General features: G+C 44.5%; 1 protein-coding gene and 1 long non-coding RNA gene across 10 annotated transcripts in view; one reads left to right on the top strand and one right to left on the bottom strand.

The window, feature by feature from the left end:
* Window positions 1–5,311, top strand: part of LOC119164533 (protein AMN1 homolog) — a 36,496-nt gene extending 31,185 nt beyond the window's left edge. For 5 of the 9 annotated variants that reach the window (XR_012885654.1, XR_012885651.1, XM_037416746.2 and 2 more), the window contains 2 exons: window positions 3,673–3,735; window positions 4,799–5,311. Coding sequence is in view for 4 of the 9 variants with exons in the window: in XM_037416746.2 (XP_037272643.2) it covers window positions 3,673–3,735; window positions 4,799–4,833 (98 nt within the window). In the remaining 5 variants the exon portion in view is untranslated. Of the gene's footprint in view, window positions 1–80; window positions 3,578–3,672; window positions 3,736–4,798 lie in introns of those variants that run through there. The other 4 variants (XR_012885653.1, XR_012885650.1, XM_075872010.1 and 1 more) reach the window with 2 other exon arrangements.
* A 7,966-nt stretch (window positions 5,312–13,277) lies between these two features.
* Window positions 13,278–14,503, bottom strand: LOC142768572 (uncharacterized). Its single transcript, XR_012885340.1, has 2 exons — window positions 14,423–14,503; window positions 13,278–14,149 (listed from the first exon to the last, which is right to left on the bottom strand). It is a non-coding gene; the product is annotated as an uncharacterized LOC142768572 (long non-coding RNA).
* Window positions 14,504–15,047: the final 544 nt, after the last annotated feature.

Below are 15,047 nucleotides of genomic sequence, written 5' to 3'. Positions count from 1 at the left end.
TAAAACTTAAAGGAGATGTCTAAAGCACTAGCCACAAAACGTGTTTATTTACTCATGCGAAAGCCTATGTTTTTCTTCAGGTCTGTGAGCTTCACTTCCACCCGGAAGACATCACGCTCGAAACATCGTATACAGACGGCTCGACGGGATGAACAGTCACTGCCCCCTTGCTGCATGCACGCCTACTCCCAGGGGCAATTCCGTTGATATTCCCCGACTTCCCCAAGTATCTGACCTCACAGCGCAGCGCGCGAGAAGCTCCGGAGGCAAAACGGTTGTGCCTAGAGTCAAGCGCACTGCAAAAAGCTCTTCAGCAGTCGGCTGAGACATTCCAACATGAAGTTGAAGAGGGCAGAATTCAGTCGCTCAAAGACCTGGCCGACTACGTGAGATGCAATTCGTCGGCTTTCTGGCACGCAATAGAAACGAACGAACGCCTCATCCTGCTGCACATTGTTGACGAGGATGCCCCGAGCATTAAATATTCTGTCACGATCAAGCCGGATTTGAGGGTACTCTTTCATTATTTGAAGGCCGCGACTCAGAAGCTCGGACGTAACATCTCGATTCCCGATGTAGCTTCAGGGAAGAGAGAAATTGAGGAGGTCGTTGAGGCTATTGAGAAATGGGACCGCGACCTGATTTCGACAGCAATCACCTCGAAGGGAGATACTGTAGAAACTGTGCGTGCACTGCTTGCCAAGGTGTGTGAAAAGGAAGAAGAGGATGATGTTCCCACAATCAAGTTTTTGATCAAGCAGCTCGACTTTTTGTCGGAAAAAAAGGTGCGAAGACGCTACTCGCCCGAGATCATGGTGTTCGCCTGCCTACTTTTTTACCATTTCATCTCACGCTTACAGATACATCTGCAGCTCCGGAAACATCATTCTTACGCATCCTGTAACCATCCGATCAGTATGCTCATCATACAAAATGAATCCCCAGCTTGAGCACCAGCCGTCAGCCTTTCTGAGATACATAGCGAAGAGGATATTGGACCTGGACGATCACCAGCGCATTGTTACGCTAATGGTGGACGAAATCCACATGAAGCGTTTTTTGAGTACAAAAGCGGAAACATCACTGGCATTGCGCGCAACTCGCTAGAGGCGGCCAACATCGCTTTTGTTTTTATGGTTCAGAGCCTCACGTCGAAATTCAAAGAGGGAGCCCATGTAGTGCCGGTCCGCTCTGGAGACGGAAAGTTTCTGCACGAGGTGCTGAAAGAAGTAATTTTTGGCTTGGAGAAGATTGGCTACAAAGTTATTTGCGTTGTAACCGACAACAACAAAATCAACAGGAAAGCTATGGAGCATTTTGATCGGTCTTCTCCAACTTGCTTGTCTTCGGAGACTCGCTTTGTCTATGAGCATCCTTGTGATCCTGCAAGGCCATTGTTTTTTGTGATAGACCCAGTTCATATTTTGAAGTGCATCTGCAACAACTGGCTGAAGCAAAAGAATCACATGCAGTGCTTTTCTTTTCCCAAGATGGATTCGGAACACACAACCGAACGGCGCATGTTGACGGCATCATTTCAAACCATCAGAGATGTGTACAATGCTGAAGTTGGCCAGCTACTGAGGCACGCTCACACGCTGACTAGGAAAGGGCTCTTTTCGACGGACATTGAAAAACAAAGGGTAAAACTTGCCCTGCAGATATTTCACAACTCCCTCCCTTCCGCCCTGAAAGCCCTTGAATCGAAGCAAAACCTTCAGTTTGTTGAGGGGACCGCGGCTTTCATTGATATTGTGCTGACGTGGTGGAAGATTGTGAATGTCCAGACATCATGCAAGGGGAAAAGGCTGAGGGATGAACTCCAACGCCCGATGTCTTCTCTAGATGACCCGCAAGTGGACTTTCTATACAACCTTTTGAACTGGCTGGACGAGTGGAAGAATCGCACTGCGGAGAACAACAGCGGCAAGTTGACCAAGGAGACTCACGCTGCTCTCCACCAAACAACTCATGGACTTGTGGAAATTGCTAGATACTGCCTCACCGAGCTCAACATGTTCTACGCCCTGTTTGGCAAGATCCAAACCGACGGCCTGAAAGACTGCTTTGGAAAATACAGGCAACTCGCAGGGTCGCAGTATCACGTGTCCATTCGACAAATCTACGAGGGCGAAAACAAGATGCGTTTGCAAAGCACGGTGCCGACTGTCAGTAAACCGTCACATCACGAGAGTCACAGAGACAAACAGTGGGAAGACCTGGACCGAGAGGAGGGTGCAGTACGCGCTAACTACAATGTGGTTGTCACGCAAGACACCTTGTCTAAGATTACGGATGTCATTCTGATATTGGTGTACGTGGCAGGATACTGCGTTTACTCCACTTTGAGAAGGCTGAAATGCGAGAAGTGCAGGGACGTCTTAACCATTGACAAGGAAGTCACTGTCTCCGTGGAAGATTCCAAGTACGAGCTTGTGAAGGAGCTTGACCGAGGAGGACTCGTACATCCTTCAATATTTGCTGTCAACGCCGTTGCACACAGCTACGCAGTCGTTGAGGAATTGTCAAGAAGAGATGACTTCTTGACCATTCCCAATCAGCGTCAAGTGGCGACAGATCTCACCGTGGATCTGCTGACTGAAGATGAGTCATCTGATTTCGATGGCTGTGATGCTGGACACATGAAGGAGATTGTCCTTAAGTACATTTTGTGGTGCATTTCAAACATTTTGCTGAAAAACTTCTGCTCCAGAATGAATGATGACATTCGTGACGCCAGAGAAAAATAAAAAAAGGAAGCTTCAAACACTGAGTAACAAGTAGAGTAGATGTGGTTTTCTCCCCAAAATAAATCATAATCGAAATCAAGATGTTGAAATCATTCGTGTGATTCTCTAGTGCGCCGCGACAGTAGAGCTAGAACATCAAAACTTTCACAAGCCAGATGCAGTACTTGGTTACCCCGTGTAGCAATGCTAGGATGCTTAGTAAGATTTTTTTTCCCACATCTTTTATTCGGCCCAGTCTAGCCGCAGCAGCTGCGACAGCGGGTGCGTTGGTTCTCCCAAAACGTGAACGAAACACTGGCTTTCCGCCGCATTCGCGGCGTGACTGGGCCCCCACACTCTGACGTCACTGCGGCAGCCCTGCGGCCTTGAAATTAAGTCGGTGTTGGTCTGCGTCAGGGATAGTCGGCGCCCTCTCACTTCAGCACAAGGTGTTGGGAGAAGGGGGGCACGCCTCCCGCTCAGCTTCGTATTGGGTTTTAGTCATCTGGAGTGGGAGATAGTGTAATCTGTCTGAAACTCTCAGGCAGGACCTAATTACATGTTACTGTTAACCAGTAGCTTTTTCAGGCAGCTTGAAGTTGTGTATCTTACTCTCTAAGTTATGTAAACAATGCAATGTCGTTAGGCAAAGCCTTCAAGGCCAACTCCACATTTAAATGCACCTTTGAAAATCGCCTTATATTCGCCCAATACATCTGAGCAACCTGAGCTGAACTGAGCTTTTCGCGCAGGGTGCTTCAACATATAAACTTTGAGTAATCCATGTTCGCACACCTAAAAATTTTACTTTTCCAGTTGGAACAATAAAAGGCATGCTTGAATTTAAAGCGCCTGTTTTGTGTTTGTTATGTGCCTTTTTAACAGATGCTTGGCTTGCGCTTTTTAAACATGTTTAAAACTAAGTGTATTCATGATTTTACAGGTATTATGATGGCACTTCCAGATGCTAACGTTTCTTGGAGACCGGCTATAATGGAACTTACAGGTGAAGTATGTGCAGTGGAGTTTTGTGAGAGGCCATTGTCCAGATTTTGTGTGCTCTCACTCAGTGTCAATGATGTTCATGCGTCCTCTATAATTATGACACTAACAGATAACATTACAAGGAAAAGTATAGGCAATGTTATTAGAAATGATTGTGTAAATGTGAAGAAAGAAAAGTCGACGAAAAGATACCTTGCCACTGGCAGGATCCAAACCTGCGACCTTCGAATAATGTGTCCGATGCAGAGACTGCTATTAAGTTTCACTTTGCTTCATTTATAATGGCGATCTAATTCTGGCAGACTTCCGCCCCACCGCGGTAGTCTAGTCTAAGGTACTCGGCTGCTAACCCGCAGGTGGCGGGATCGAATCCCGGCTGCGGAAGTTGCATTTTTGCCCCACCGTGGTGGTCTAGTGGCTAAGGTACTCGGCTTCTGACCCGCAGGTCGCGGAACCGAATCCTGGATGCGGTGGCTGCATTTCTGATGGAGGCGGAAATGCTGTTGGCCCGTGTGCTCAGATTTAGGTGCACGTTAAAGAACCCCAAGTGTTCAAAATTTCCGGAGCCCTCCGCTACGATATCTCATAATCATATGATGATTTTAGGACGTTAAACCCCACATATCAATCCTCACAGACTTGATGCCTTGAGGTCGTATGCAACAAGTTATTGATTAGCTGCCATTTTGTAATAAGATCGCGTACTACGTGACGCCGAACATGCAAAAAAGGTTACACACCTGCAGTAATGGCAGAAAATGACGCTGACAGACGCTCCGTTTAAGCCCACATGTATATTCTATAAAGTGGCTTAGGGGATGACCATAGACGTAGCTGAGTGGTAGAGCATCAGACGCATTATTCAACGGTTGCAAGTTTGGATCCTGCCGGTGGCAAGATCTATTTTTTATCCTTTTTTTTTCTTCACTTTTAGACTACAACTTGTCATAGTATCCCCTATACTTTCCCGGTGTTATTGTTGGTTAGTTTAAATAATAGTGTGTTTAATGAAGAAAATGAGCCCATTTACTCTTTTTATACTTTTTCTATGTACGTTATTGCAGATCTTGAGGGTACAACATCAAGGGGGCCAAGTTAAGCAAGAACTGCCAATGACAGAGATTTGGCAGCCTTTGGAGTTCATGTTTCTGACATCAGAAGTCATTTTTGTTACCACTATCCCAGATTGGCAGTGCTCACGAGCCTGTGGGAAAACTTCTTTCACCAAAGTGCCACGGGAGCGCTCTTCGGAAAACAAACAGAAGACAGCTGCCTCACCGTGCTTATACCGACAAGTTTTCTTATGCCTCATAATTTTCACCATTGCCTTTCTCATGGCCTCATTGGTCAATGTGCTGCAGTTTACCATGTGTTTTCCAAAAGCTTTCATCTCTGTTGCTTTTTATAATCTGACATGAAACAGTCACTCCTTGGTTTTATGTCACGACAGTTTTTTTAGAAGTTGTGGCGTTTATGTAATTAATTTTTACATGCTTGGAGGCTTAATTCAGCACTTTTTGTATAAGGTATTGCTCTCAGAATAAAGTTCCTAATAAAGACTCTTTTACTGTATTGTCTTTATAGAGTTTTTATGCTTTATAGATTTCATTACAAACACTAAAGGTGTGCCGTATGTATTGTTTTATTACAATAGCAACTTAAGGGACACGCCGTCGCCATCGGCGTGATGTTCGATATAAAGTGTGCGACGATAACATCGCTCCATGCGTCGCATATACTGTGTGCTGGTAAAGGTTGCGAGAGCTGCTAACGATCGCTCATCAAGTGGGAAGAGAACATGCCGGCTGCCCTTGTTTCCTAAATGCGCTCCATGTGTCTGCATTCCTTGGACATATTTCTGCGAGTTGGTATTTTCTCGTTAAATAACACCAGATGATCCAAATTTATGGAGCCCTCCATTATGGTGCCTCTCATTTCATATGTTAGTTTTCGGACTTGAAACTCCGGATATAATTGTTAGAATTACTATTTCCTAACGCCACAACTTTTGAAAGGAAGGGCCACTGGGTATAATGCGCGCTTCTGTTACGTTAACACATGTCGATTTGCTCGTTGTAGTCTCCAGCGGCTGTGAAGCAACTGTCCACGGTCAGTCAGGCCTGCGACGTGATGCTAAGAATCTCTGGGTCCGAACAGGCCACCACTGGAATCTGAACTTCGCTATGTTGAACGTTAGAACACTATCTAGCGAGGCTAGATAAACTGTGCTTTTCAAAAAATTGGAGGGTGTTAAATAGGATCTGATAGGGCACACCGAAATTTGGAGGACACGTAAGGGTTATACAGGGCTGAAGAACAGACACGTCCTATGCTACTGTGAATTAGTAGGTAAAAGGCAACTAAGGATGAGGTTTCTTATGCACAAGAATATCACTGGCAACATGGAGGAATACTATAGCATTAGTGAGAGGGTGGCCCGTATTATAATTAAGTTTAATAAAAGGTACAAGATATAGGTGGCACAGGACTACGCGCCTACATTGAACCATGATGATCATTTGGTTGAACGTTTCTATGAAGACGTAGAGTCGGCCATTAATAAAGATGCAGTATACAATTCTGATGGGCGACTTTAATGCCAAAGTAAGCAAGAAATGGGCTAGGGACCATGCAGTGGGGGAATATGGCACCATCTCTAGAAATACCAGAGAGGAGTCATTAGTAAAGTTCGCAGACCGTAATAACTCACGAATCTTCAATACTTTCTTCAGAAAACGGGCTAACCGTAAGTAGATGTGGCGAAGTCTTGATTGCAAAACTAAACGTGAAATCGATTTCATTCTGTGTGCACACCCAGACATTGTACAGAATATAGTAGTAGTTGGCAAGATTCGATGCAATGACCATAGAATGGTAAGAGCTCGTATTCACCTACACTTGAAAAAAGCCAAGGAATAAACCAAAATGCAAGAAGCCAAATAATGAGCTAGCCATGAGAGGGAAAGGACAGGAATTCAAAGCTTCGCTTCAGAATAGATTCAAGGCTTTAAATGGGGTAACCTACATTAGTGTTGACACAATGAACAATAATCTTGCTAGTAGCTTCAAAGTGTGCAATGGAAGTCTGAGTTACAGTCACTAGAAACGGCACTGGCCAACTGCAGTATTGACTATTCAGTCGAATATGTATGTACAGTATATTTTGTATTGACTTGTGCAATGTATGGCCTGTGTGCTGAACTGTTGTAAAAGCAGAAGCCTTTGTCAGGCCACATGGCCTTTAGCTTCTGCTTCCTTTCTGTCATAAACAGAAGAAACAAAGTCATTTCAATCTCGGGTGACTAAAGATGTCATTAAAAGACAACGAGCCATGAATGCCTCAGATGCAATCGACAATAAAGAGCTAGGGGAGTTTTTGAAGTTAATAGGCGCAAGGTAGCTCACATTAAAAAGTACAAGATGAGAGAATTGAGCAGGATGTAAAAAGTGGCAGAAGCCTAAAAACTACGAAGGCAAAGTTGTGCGTAGGCAAAAATTGAAAGTGCGCATTAAGTTACAAGGTAGGCAATGTCATAACCAATATGGATATGGTAGTTAAGGTGGTGGAGGAGTTCTGCAGAAAGCTGTAGAGAAGCTGGGTGAAGCAGAATGATATAAGAAGCAATAATAGCCCAGAGGAGTTTGACATCTTACCAGTAACTACAGGGATAGTAAGAAAAGCTGTAGAAGGAATGCAAAGTTACTGGTGAGGATAAAGTAACAACAGACCTGCTGGAAGATGGTGGAAATATTGTGTTGGAAAAGCTGGCCACCTTATGCATAAACTGTTTCTTGAGTGCAGGAGGAGCAGAATCTTGGAAGAACGCCAACATCAATTTCATCCATAATAAAAGAGACGTCATGGACTTGAAAAAGTACAGGCCGATCAGCTTACTGTTCCTTCTCTACAAACTACTCACAAAATTAATAGCTAATACATTTAAGGTGACATTAGAGTTCAATCAACCAAAGAACCAAGCAGGATTTCGTACAGGCTACTCCACAATATGTCTTATTCATACTATCGATCAGGCAATAGGAGAATTCGCGGAATACGACCAAACCCTACGCATAGCATTCATTGATTATGAGAAGGCGTTTGACTCAGTTGAGACGGAAGAAATGCAGGCACTACGAAATCAGGGCATCGACAAACCCTACATAACTGGAAGAAATCTAACATGGATGTGGAGCCACCATAGTCTTCCATAAAAAAAGCGACACAATCCCAATAAAGAAGGGTGTAAGGCAAGAAGATGCGATCTCTCTAATGCTATTCACCGCGTGTTTGTAGGAGGTTTTAAGAGCCCTAAATTGGAAATAGTTAGGAATAAGAGTTAATGGAGAGTATGTTGCTAAGCAACAATTTGTTGATGGCATTGCCTTGATGAGTAACCCAGGCAATGAATTACAGCTCATGATTACTGAACTAGACATGGAAAGCAGAAAAGCAGGTCTGAAAATTAATATGCACTTTGTGATAGGTAAAGAGACGCAGGAAATTGTAAAGGAATATGTCTACTTAGGACAGCCAGTAACCATGGAGCCAAACCATGAGAGTAAAGTAACTAGGAAAATAAGGATGGGGTGGATGACATTCCGCCCGCATTCTCAAATCATGAATGGTAATCTGCCACTAACCCTCAAAAGAGGTATATAATAGCTACATCTTGCCTGTATTTACTCATGGAGCAGAAACCTGGAGGCTTACAAAGACGGTTACCTCAATTGAGGATTACGCAGGAAGCGATGGAAAGATAAATGATAAGTGTAACCTTAAGAGACAAAAAGAGAGCAGAGTGGGTCAGGGAACAAACCGGGGTCAAAGACATCAGAGTTGAAATCAAGAAGAAGAAATGGACATGGGGCGGGCACGTAGGCAGGATAACCGCTGGTCATCAAGGGCAACTGACTGGGTTTCCAGAAAAGGCGAATGGCCAAAGGGCAGACAGAAAGTTAGGTGGGCCGATGAGATTGAAAAGTTCGCAGGTATAGCGTGGCAGCAGAAAACACAACACTGGGTTGGTTGGCAGATCATGGGAGAGGCCTCTGTCCTGCAGTGGGCGTAGTCAGGCTGACGACAATGACACCCATAAAAAATGCAAAAACGGGCATTTTGCATGTGCGCAGTGACTGGCATTTTGAAAAATATTTGCCTGTAATGGATGTAAACGTGGGTCTACACTTTCCTCGGTTTCCGTCGCGGCATATGCACTGCCGTTTTCAAACGAGAAAGCCGGCAGAATGGTTTTGAGCTGCCGTGCGGGAGGTCGCGGATAAGGTTCGCTATCACTGCACCGAATTATGAGAAGAGATGGATTGAAAAAAGCACAAAAAGAAAGAAGAAAACTCTTCTTTTGCCATACATAATGCTAAAATGAACAAATCCTCATGAAGAATAAAGCTAAGTCCTCCCCAGTATTCCTCATAACCCACTGAAAATAAATGCAATTTTAATGCCGATAACTCGTATGCCTAAACTCTTGCACAGTTGCCTTGCTGTCTCTGATGCCTACAACCTATTTGCATACTCACGTTGCTCTATTAGGTTTGATAAATGTACTTGGAATGTGCATTGTGACATCATAAAGATTCAACCATAAAGGTGCGAAGTGTGCGTGAAACAAGAATCTCTGATGTTTACATGAGTGTGTATGTTTTTTGGATGGGTGCCTGGCTGATCTGCACCGGAGGCTTATGGTAAACCACTGTAGCCCATTGCCAGGGGCTGCATCATCTTATACAGGATAAAGTTTACATGAATGGACACTGGTCCAGTCTGCCATTGACGTGCATACAAAAAATGCTAAAATCACTGTTTGCGCAATACGAGCACAACTATACCGTAAAGGTCGGGAGAGTAGTAAGCTCTTGTAATCTGACTGTCTAGAGGTGTTGGCATGCGGAACGCATTCCTTGTGAGAGAACCAAATAACAAAGCTGCATTAGCAGGAGGTGCTTCGGACCCTCTGCATAGGGGATGCCGCAGCTAGGAGTCTGTTCTCGCAGGCTTGTCAGAAAAGTTTCCAATCCATTCATGCCTCGGAGGTGCGGGTGGTTGTGCACTCACCTGTGATCATGCCCCTCTCTACCTCAACGCAATACATGGTGGGCAACCTGTGAGTGGCCACAGAGCTCACACGACTAACAGAGAGGATACAGCGGGGAGTCTGCTTCACCCCCGTGGAGTTCCCGCTGGGATGGCGTCACTGTGTTTACGGTGGCAAAAGGCTGCATGTCTTCTCCGGATTCCCTACACGAGGCCGGGCTGGTGGTTTTTATGGCTTGGACACCTTAATTGAAAGAACCCCTACTGAGTGGTGATGGCACCAAGTCATTGGGGCCGCCACTACCACTATACATTTGTTAGGTTTGAGTATTCGCTATGGCCAAATGTATATGCAGCTTCAGCAATCTTTCAGCCTGGACGTTGTTTTTTCTTCACACAGATCAAATACTGAGAGGTATTTATTCACAGGTAATTGCATAAAATGCACTTTACCTCAACTGAAATGTCAAACCGTGAAGTTTCGTCAATAACATGTTACTGCCACCTGACCACAATGAATGCCAATGTTTTCGCAAGCGAGACGCGTTGTTATCCACCCAACTCGCATTCAACACACAATATTCCCAGTTTGATCGTCTGTTATGGTGAATCAATATTGTCGATGCTTTTCAATGCACGCTACAATAAAGACTGTACATTTTCAAAGACAATGCGACTGTTGTGGCCGAGCTGATGGGTTTGCCAACTTGCCTAGTCTTGTGCTTGCGAGGTTCGAAGGCACTTGTTGGCTTTGTTTCGCATAAAGCAACAGACCGTTGTGAACTTCGTGACCAGATTTCAACTGGTGAGCTTAAAAGATTCAGGTGGTGAAGTGCAACTGCAAAACATGAACTGGTTGTTTTGTCACAAAGCTCCAAGCCATGAGAAGCCAAACAGAGCTGAAAGTGTTAAGATCACACAAATTAGTGTACTACCCATCATTCCCATGTTGGCTGAAGCGTCGTGCAGTGCAGCTTCCAAAAACACTAGCGTTAGAGATCCTTAAAGAGTATCTATAGGAGACTATGGTGTTAAGTACATATTCTAAAGTCATGGTTCCTGCGATTACTAGATCCGGCAACCTGAGCAGAATCTGGTGGCTATGCCCCAGTGCCCCGGCTAAGCACCTTTGCGCCAGTCATAGTTGTGGTCTCCAATGATATAGGTGGTTACGAGACACTCCTGATAACATGTTTTGACACTTCATATGAAATAGCAGTACCTCAATGACATGTTTTACATTACAGCGAAAGCTGTTGTGAGATCAAAACTCGGGTCACGCGCGGCGCCGTAGTTGTCCGCTGCCGGTGTCCCGTAACCATTTTTGCGAAATAAGAAAAAAAACAGTACCATGAACACAGTGGGGCTCGAGCCTGGGTCCGCTGTGTGACAGCCCAGTATTCTACCACTGAGCCACACCGGTGCTTGGGACTTGTTTGCAAACTTGCCTCAGGCAGGCTTGATGTCGAGAAAATAACTGTGTTAATATGAGTTATAAAGCGTTTTAGAACCACAAACAACGAGGCATCACACAATGCGAATAGCGTAACGAGTGCGTCGTCGAATCATCCAACACATTACAAAAGCTTGTTTTTGATCGCCCATGATTGGTTGGTTGGTTCCTCAACACCTTGGCGCAACCCTCCTAGGGGGATAGGCCATGAATGGGACGGTACCTTGCTTTTTAAATTAACTGTGGCGCCTATGAACTGTGGCGCATACCAACCTCGGGCGTAATTTGTCATCGTCGTCAGCCACTGCATGAACAATTGGCACAAAATTCCTTGCAAGTGCTAAGCGGATACAATGCTTTCTCAGAAGAATGACGAAAAATACCATAGCACACGCTGCAAGTGTGCTTGCAGCAGTTACCCAGTGAGTGTTTAGAAAAGCCTCTGACAGGCTGCTTTTATATATCTTTCCCTGCGATGGTGCTGCGCCTTTCGCGCAGGCCAGGCGTTTTTTTATTGATTTTATCGTGATCATTTTTGAGAAGAGGGAATGGCATTTAGAAAGGGAACGTGCACTGCTAGTGATTTAGTATGAACTTCGTTACTCAGATCAGTAGTGGCTGTCTGATTGAACGCTGCGATACAAAGTGACACCACAAACTAGCTGCACATTTGCGAGCGAGCCAATACTTGCGGAGTGCAACAAAAACACAATGCTGAAATCGTATACATAATTTTCGTTTGGCATCACAGACAGCTTTCTGCGCTTGGGCCCCAAATGTGGCCCTGAACTTTCAATATCGTTAGACTGTGTCAGTGCAGAGGAGGACTTGGAGTTCTGCGGCCCCCGTGACCTTTTGTGCTCTCCCCCCCTCCCGATTTTGAGCCACGCCAAGAGGGAACATGAGGGACGTGAGGGGCATCGCCACTTACCTGATGCCGTTTGAACTCGTGCAGCATCTCAACCAGCTGGGGAGTCTAAGATGGCTGCCACGGTTGCTTCAGTGTAATATATGTATACCTACTGGAACAACTTTGGCAGATGCTTCAGCAGTGTACAGTGGTGGTATTCCTAAAGCTTTTCCCGTCAGGCTGTGCCAGTGAGTCCGACGCCAGAGCCTGTCAGCGATCCGGCATATGACAGCCTGGTGTTTGGCAGCGCTGCACCTTACCAAGACGTTTTCAAAGAAACACGTGCTGCCGAGAACGTTGGTAGTGGTCCGACCAACAAGTATGGCGACTGCCAAGCTAGCGTGCCTTGAGGATGACGTCACGGGAATACCTCGTATAATCCGATGCCAGTCTGCAATATTTACTCCTCAAAGGCAGATGCACACCAGCCTGCACCATCGGGCACGCTCTCCAGGCAAAGAATTCTGTATACTCACCTCTCTATCTCACCATCGTCATCCATTTGTCTTTCTTCTCCCCTTTCCCCTCCCCCAGCGTAGAGTAGCAGGCTAGAGCAAGCTATCGCTCATGCCGACCTCTCTGCCTTTCTGTAAATAAACTTGTCTCTCTCTCTCTCTCTCTGACATCTAGAGCCTGGTAGCTCCAGTTGAACATGGTTGAATTCACGGGTGGGACCATTGGTTAGGCCACGAAGGCGACCGGCTGCGTGCTTCGGAAGTCAGGGTGGGACATCTCGGGACTTTTTAGATTGCATGCGACTATAGGTTGGCACGATTCCTGTGCCAGAAGCACATAATTGTGGTGCTTTCGTTTTACAGGTCATTCAGTGTTACTCTTATTGAGTATATTCTTTCAGTCAATCTTTATTTGAGCAGCCCTTGCGATACAAATTGGTACGAAAGAGCAATGTTGACTAAAGTACTGAATTTTCTGCTCACAGCACCAGGCACATTACTTTCCGTATTCTGTGGCATTCTGACGCATTGATAACATTGTAATGTGCGCGTGATTTTCGGTATTCCGTGGCATCTTGGTGCATTTGTAACATTTGTAACGTTCGCATTCTAGTCCTGCTGGGTTTTATTAAGTATTACGATAATTGCTAACTTCATGCCACATTGCTACTTGGAGTGAGCCAGCTTTATATATCGTTTATTCAACGAGAACATTACAGTCGCATCGCATGTTATATTTTGAGAAGTGGCAAATCACCAGAGCTTCTGATGTCGACTTGATTGATTTCTTTAATGAAAGAGAGTTGCCAGTTCTCCACTACATTCGCGGAGCGTATGAAGAAAGGTCAATAGGCTGAAGCCAAATAAGGTACGATCTGGGCTGGGAAATGGCTTTACTTGTTCATTCAGTACTATCGGCTGATTCTGTCCTTTACAGGAGAGGGCATACGAGATACAGAGGATGCCATGTTAACGGCCAAAGAATTAAAAGCCCGTATAATTGTAGGCAAAGGCAACATCGGCAAATTTAGCAATGATTCAACTACACGTTCTAATTTCTTCAAACCATATTTGTTGATGTACCGAAAGAAAGAAAAATAAATTTAAAAAAGTTATATTTGTGTGGGCTTATCATCATCTAGTGGGAACATGTTCGGGATAGAATGAAAATTAAGAAAGTTGTACACTATGCCGAATCGGCAATATGAAGAGAAAAAGCTCAGAAAATAAAGCAAAACTCGCTTAGATTTAACAGCATGTAAGCAAACGCGTTTGTATTGTCTCTCTTTTTCTGCGCAACAAATATTAGTGCAGTAGATAAAGACAAAATTCTGAAAATTGTGAAAAGCGTGCAGTACGATTTGCTATATCGGCAGTGGATATCAACGCAAGAATATCGCAATATAATGTCGCGCCCCCTTTGACACCGGGATGGCGCTTAGTGGAAGCGTTGTGCGCCGTGCAGCCAATTAGGACGCGTCCCCGGGAGCTGGATGATGGTGCTGGCCCTTTGCACGGTTCTCTTTTGCCTTCTTGACTTCATCGGCACTGCGAGTTCACACATGTATACCTGTTATATTGCGATGCTGCGCCAAAAATCTTAAAAAAGAACAGACTTCAGTGTACTGCGCCAAACAGTAAGGAAACGGAAGTTATTTTTTTCCCCGTTAAATATTCACTTGCAAAACATATTATAGTTTTTCACATATTATGGTTTACAGAACGTACCAGGCTGAGCGTTTAATTTTTTTTTATTGTATATAGTCCTTTACTAATAGTAAAGAAGAAGTCTCGTGAGAATTACGTGAGTTTAGAACTTACATGGAATCGATAACGAATGGTTTTGTCCTGTCCACCGCCCATCTTCTGATGTCTAAAGCCGAATCATTGCTGTCACATGCTCTGGAAAAGTACGAACTTCGTTAGACATACAAGAGACAAATATGACAACCTATGAAGTGATTATTATATCTGGCCATTTTCTTGATGATACCTTAATCGTCGATGCAAAAACATGGTTTGCATGTGCTATTTATTAATCTTCTGCACTAAATTTCGCTGGAATACAAACTATTTGTATAATCTCTACACTCACTAAAGATGACGCAAATGTGGCAATACATTATTTGCATCTTGTTTTATGAAATCATCGTCGCAGTTCGTCATTGCCTGATGATGTTTCTGTTGGGGCCAGATTAAAATGGTTCTTCCCGCTACGGAATTTAGCGAGGGACTGATTTCATGCTAGTATTTCATGATCTTACAATTCTGAGTTATGTTGAGTAGAATATTACTGAGTGAATATTCTTACGCTGCGGATCCTTCCAATTCCTTTCTGTAAGCAGAAAAAAAAAGATGGTATCAATTTTCAGCTTATCTGAGAGTACCTTGAAGTTTATCGCAAGCGCACACTTACTGCAACGCTTTCTCTGACTCACGCGCTTGA

The sequence above is a fragment of the Rhipicephalus microplus genome, chromosome 8 (assembly GCF_043290135.1).
Source record: "Rhipicephalus microplus isolate Deutch F79 chromosome 8, USDA_Rmic, whole genome shotgun sequence".
Lineage (NCBI taxonomy): Eukaryota > Metazoa > Arthropoda > Arachnida > Ixodida > Ixodidae > Rhipicephalus > Rhipicephalus microplus.
This window is presented reverse-complemented; position numbering and strand designations above follow the sequence as displayed.